The sequence below is a fragment of the Lygodium microphyllum genome, chromosome 16 (genome assembly GCF_053477565.2).
Source record: "Lygodium microphyllum isolate KBCC chromosome 16, Lygodium_microphyllum_v1.1.10, whole genome shotgun sequence".
NCBI classification, from domain to species: Eukaryota; Viridiplantae; Streptophyta; class Polypodiopsida; order Schizaeales; family Lygodiaceae; genus Lygodium; species Lygodium microphyllum.
Window position 1 is genome coordinate 68,649,664 of NC_141150.1, and position 4,595 is coordinate 68,654,258.

The 4,595-nt window shown below is 38.7% G+C and overlaps 1 protein-coding gene across 1 annotated transcript; it reads right to left on the reverse strand.

The window, feature by feature from the left end:
• Positions 1 to 795: 795 nt before the first annotated feature.
• LOC148022945 (uncharacterized) lies at positions 796 to 2,438 on the reverse strand. The gene is made up of 4 exons (XM_087695290.1): positions 2,244 to 2,438; positions 2,015 to 2,144; positions 1,766 to 1,946; positions 796 to 1,642 (listed from the first exon to the last, which is right to left on the reverse strand). The coding sequence occupies exons 1-4, from the start codon at positions 2,436 to 2,438 to the stop codon at positions 796 to 798; spliced, it is 1,353 nt and encodes a 450-aa protein (XP_087551416.1).
• Positions 2,439 to 4,595: the final 2,157 nt, after the last annotated feature.

The following is a 4,595-nucleotide window of genomic DNA, read 5'->3' on the forward strand; positions in this document are numbered from 1 at the left end:
ATACATGGCCTAACATTTGCAAACCACTTGGTAGGCATTGTCACAACTTGATGTAGCGTCACAAAACAACTGAAGTCCTTAAATTCATACGCCAGCCACCCCCTTGGTATTCTATCAATGTGAGATCATCAAAACCTCTTTTCCTACTCAGTTTCACCCATATGCACTCAAAAACACTGAGTATACCCACAATGCACCACCTCAGTAAAAACTAGAAGTAAAATCTCTATATTAACATCATCATATAAACACTCAATGACCCTTGCAAGTGTTCTTCTTATAATATCATGCATTGTCACTGCGCGCAAGATACACTGCAGTTCCTTGTGATACTCAGAAGCTGGATAATATCCCCAGCTTGGAGTAGGCATCTGCAAAAGTCAAGCAAACACTTATATACAATGTAGGAAATATACACTCAATTACCACCGAGTATATGCCAACCGAATATAGCACAAAGGCCATTTCACATATATCCCAAGCAGGGACTACAAAGCCATCAAAATTCAACAGATATATCTCTACAAAAATGCAAGCATATCATTCCACCCTCCAAAAAATACATCTTTGTATGCATCTCTGCAAAAAAGCAATGCACCTTATTGCATCTTCTGAAGTACATCCTTGTATACAATGTTCGTCGTGACATTCACAATGCTTCCATTCTTATCCAGTAAGACCCTCACACTGCATGGGGATTTCACCCTTGAAAACGCAACATACAATTGTCCATGTGTAAATACTGGTGTCTTTAAGTAAAGACCAACAACAGACAACATATGGCCTTGCGACTTATTAATCGTCATAGCAAACAAGAAATTGCATCCGCCTCGTAGTAAATGGAAATTGCAAGGTGCTAGGAATAAATGTGATCCTAGGAATGAAAACCCGTTCCCCTACATTTGTCCCTATTATTATCTCAGCATCTATCACCTTTTTATTGAATGCCCTATATATCAACCGTATACCATTACACAAACCTTTTGCTGGATTTAAGTTTCTAAGCAGAATAATAGATGCATTCATATTTAGCAACAATAGATGGGGAGGAAATCCATCTCCAAGATCTAGTGTATTTAAATACTCTATAGAGTATAAAAATGAGCTATCACCCGTCTCTGCAATTGAATCCACATTATAGTACTGTATAGCTTCTCTTAGCATCAATCGCAATGCACAATGATTCAAAGAAGCCACCTCTGTATTCCACGCTGCAAGTATAGCACGCTCGCTGAAATATGCTCCAAAGTCTCTCACCATGGACACTTCATCGTACACACTATTAACCAAGGTTTCAATAGAGTGTCCTTTCAATACCATGCTAGACGGAATATGTAAATTATCACAATTCTCCATAATACCCACTCCATCCCCTATCCCTTGAATCCAACTAATAAATCCATTATCCATTATACCACCAACTGTTGACATCCTCATATTCCCAGACAACCTTAGCACCTTAATATACTGCCATACATGAGAGTAACATAGTGCCGCATTAATAATATCTTCACGGGATCCCTTTATCACGACAGGTAGGATTTGCCTAAAATCACCTCCAAGAAAAGTGACCTTTCCACCAAATGATTTATCACAACTCATAACATCTCTTAAAGTTCTGTCAACAGCTTCAAATGCAAACCTGTGCATCATGGGAGCCTCATCCCACAAAATAAGGCTCGACTGTCTAAATAGTTGAGCAAGATCGCTCTGAACAAGAATATTATAGGTGGATCAATTACATAGATCCAATGGAATTTTAAACCTCAAGTGAGAAGTATGACCACCCTGCAGAAGCAAAGCAGCAATGCCAGATGATGTTGTTTCTAATGCTATATGCCAATCACTGCGCAACCTAGCAAGCAAACACTTGTAAAGAAATGGCTTTCCAGATCCACCGGGACCATCTTTGAAAAAAACATCCCTTGTGTTTCCATCAATATCACCTATAATGCATTATATGCAACTCTCTATCCATCATTCAACATTGCCTCCATAGAAACACAAACTCTACGTTGCTCTAGTATATCATATGTATATTCATCTTCTAAAAGAGGGTTAGCACACAACTGAGAATTTGTTCGACGAGGTTCTAGCAATCCATCAAAGTCAGAAAATCTTCGCCCATGTTGTCGTAAAAGATCCTGAAGATGCAATAAAGCCCAGTTTGATGCCTCTTGTTGTAGAACCGTAGAAGATACATGCACATGCTCTAGCTATAACTTATACAAAATATCCTCTACCATTGGTGACATAAACCTATCCCAAAGTTGATCACTCTGTGTGGGCTCACAAAAGACCAAAATTGCAGCAACCAAAGCACGCAACTGGGCACCAATTTGTACACATGCAGCTTCTTCCAAGCACACAGCACATTCATAATCACCCTCTAACATGCCCTTTGCAATGTAGGCTTCCTTAAAGGTCTTGTACACCATGTTGCCAATAGTAAGCAATTCATCAAAAGACGTACATCCTCAAGACACTGTCAAGAGCATTCGCAAGTAATAACGCTCACCAAATGTGGGCAACACAAAGTATATTCGACCACACATATTTTCACACTTTCTCTTTCTCCATACCTTTCCTTGTGCATTCCACACCTAATACACTGGGAAGTCTTGATAGCGAATAGCTCGAGCCTTTGGATGAATAGGATTGCACACAAACCATTCGGTAAGAGTAGTTTTCCTAATATCTTCATTTTGCATAATATCTAATATATTGTCTGTATCTTGAAACACCACACAATTCTCATCAGGCAAGTGCACTTGCAATCGTTGTATATCAGGCTTCTCACCGTGCAATGCATAGTCATATATTCGCCAACACACTTCTGAAGCAGAAACATACCATGCATCTAAATAACTCTCAATCTCATCCACTTCACGAGAAATGTCGTACCATTTAAACCTGAGTTTCTAACATTAAATTTAATGGTTGCATGATTATGTCCCTTGTATATATACTTATACAAATACTTAACAGCTCCCACCGTTGAGCATACCTCAACATTTACATGTGCATTGTATTTTTTACTCAAGTAAGGATTGTATGGAACAATCCATCGATTATCAATAGTATTACCCTTTATTGTGACCGTTTTTTCATCATCTCATCTTCTATAAACAGGATAGCCAGAGCTATCAACAGTTGTTACATTCACAAACCTTCGAGGGAATTTTTTAGTGCATCGACCATTGTGCATGCAAGGGCTCTTGGGATTCATTGCACAACAAGGACCATGGACATTGCATTTTGAGATAGTTTCAAACAAAGCTGAAAACTTTGCTTCATCAGGAAACTCAACACAAACAAATCTATCATAATGGCATGCTTCAAAGGGTTTAAAAAGGGTGCTCCAAAATTAGCAAAGTATGAGAATGTGGTAGCCCTCACTTTTGAAACTCAATCACACTAACATAGCCTGCAACATTCCCAAATAGATTCCTTTTCAACAACGTATGCATCATATCAGTATGTTTTTTATGAAAGACTCGAGCAGTCAAATCGGGACGATCATAAGCAGTCTATCCAGGCAACAAAGCATTAGTTATCTCTAACCACTTTGGATTACATGTCATTGTTATAAAGAGATCAGGTTCTCCCTTACTCCGCACTATAGCCATGGCATCCTGATATAACTGATACATGTGCCTTGGCCCACCAGTAAAAGAAGATGGCAAAACCACCCTTTTACCAAGGGAGGCACCAATAATTCCCACTGGCCCATCATCACTCCCATCATATCTGCTAAGCCCTTATAAACCTCCGAGCATAAAACCAATTGATTCTGATGACATCAAGCCAACCTACATTGCTCTATACTATAGTAAGCATCAACAATGAATTGTTGCAACAATCCACCACCCCTCAACATGCACACCTCAGTGTCCTCATATGCACTTGTAGTCAAAATGCATAAAATTGCATCTGAGTAACACAGTCCTTATTAGACAATCCATGTATATTAATTGGAACATTAACACCACTATAAGGTACCTTTACATACCAACTATCATCACCCATAGGAAAAAGAAGAACGTATAGCATTGGCATATATGCCCTATGCAAGTTTGAAATAGCAATGCATCATCCATCTCAACTATAAACATGTATGTCTCAACGATCAAGAGTATTCTCACCGCCTTGTCTTGGCATGATAGCTACAACCTCAATTGCCACTAGAGCTGAGTATTGTCTATTAGCCTGTTGAACCCCAAAAATAGTCATTCTCAAATCATGAAGGATTGTTTTGCAATTCTATACCCATGGATCTAAAAGCTTGTGCATATGCATTGTGTTGATGCATCATAGACTGAAGCTCCCCAAGCAAATTTGGCAATAAATTAGGCATAACATTCAATCGGTTAGATAACTCATGCTCAGTATCATAAACATAAAGTTGTGCAAATCTTGGCCTTTCTTGTCATTGCACATTAGGAATCAAAGGTCCTATATGATGATAAAACAAGAGCACTATTATATGCTCGTATATTATTTTTAAATACTCTACTTTGAGGATACATAGCATGCAACAAATCATGCAATAGTTGTGGTGGATGTTGCAATGGTGGCAACATGACTTTTCCATT

What these genes read in the sequence shown, in the direction of transcription:
- LOC148022945 (XM_087695290.1), bottom strand. Translation starts at nt 2,438, where the DNA reads ATGGTGTACAAGACCTTTAAGGAAGCCTACATTGCAAAGGGCATGTTA. An exon ending in ATATGATATACTAGAGCAAC is followed by an intron (nt 1,947 to 2,014) that starts GTAGAGTTTGTG and finishes AATGCATTATAG; the next exon opens with GTGATATTGATGGAAACACA. An exon ending in GGTCATACTTCTCACTTGAG is followed by an intron (nt 1,643 to 1,765) that starts GTTTAAAATTCC and finishes CATGATGCACAG; the next exon opens with GTTTGCATTTGAAGCTGTTG.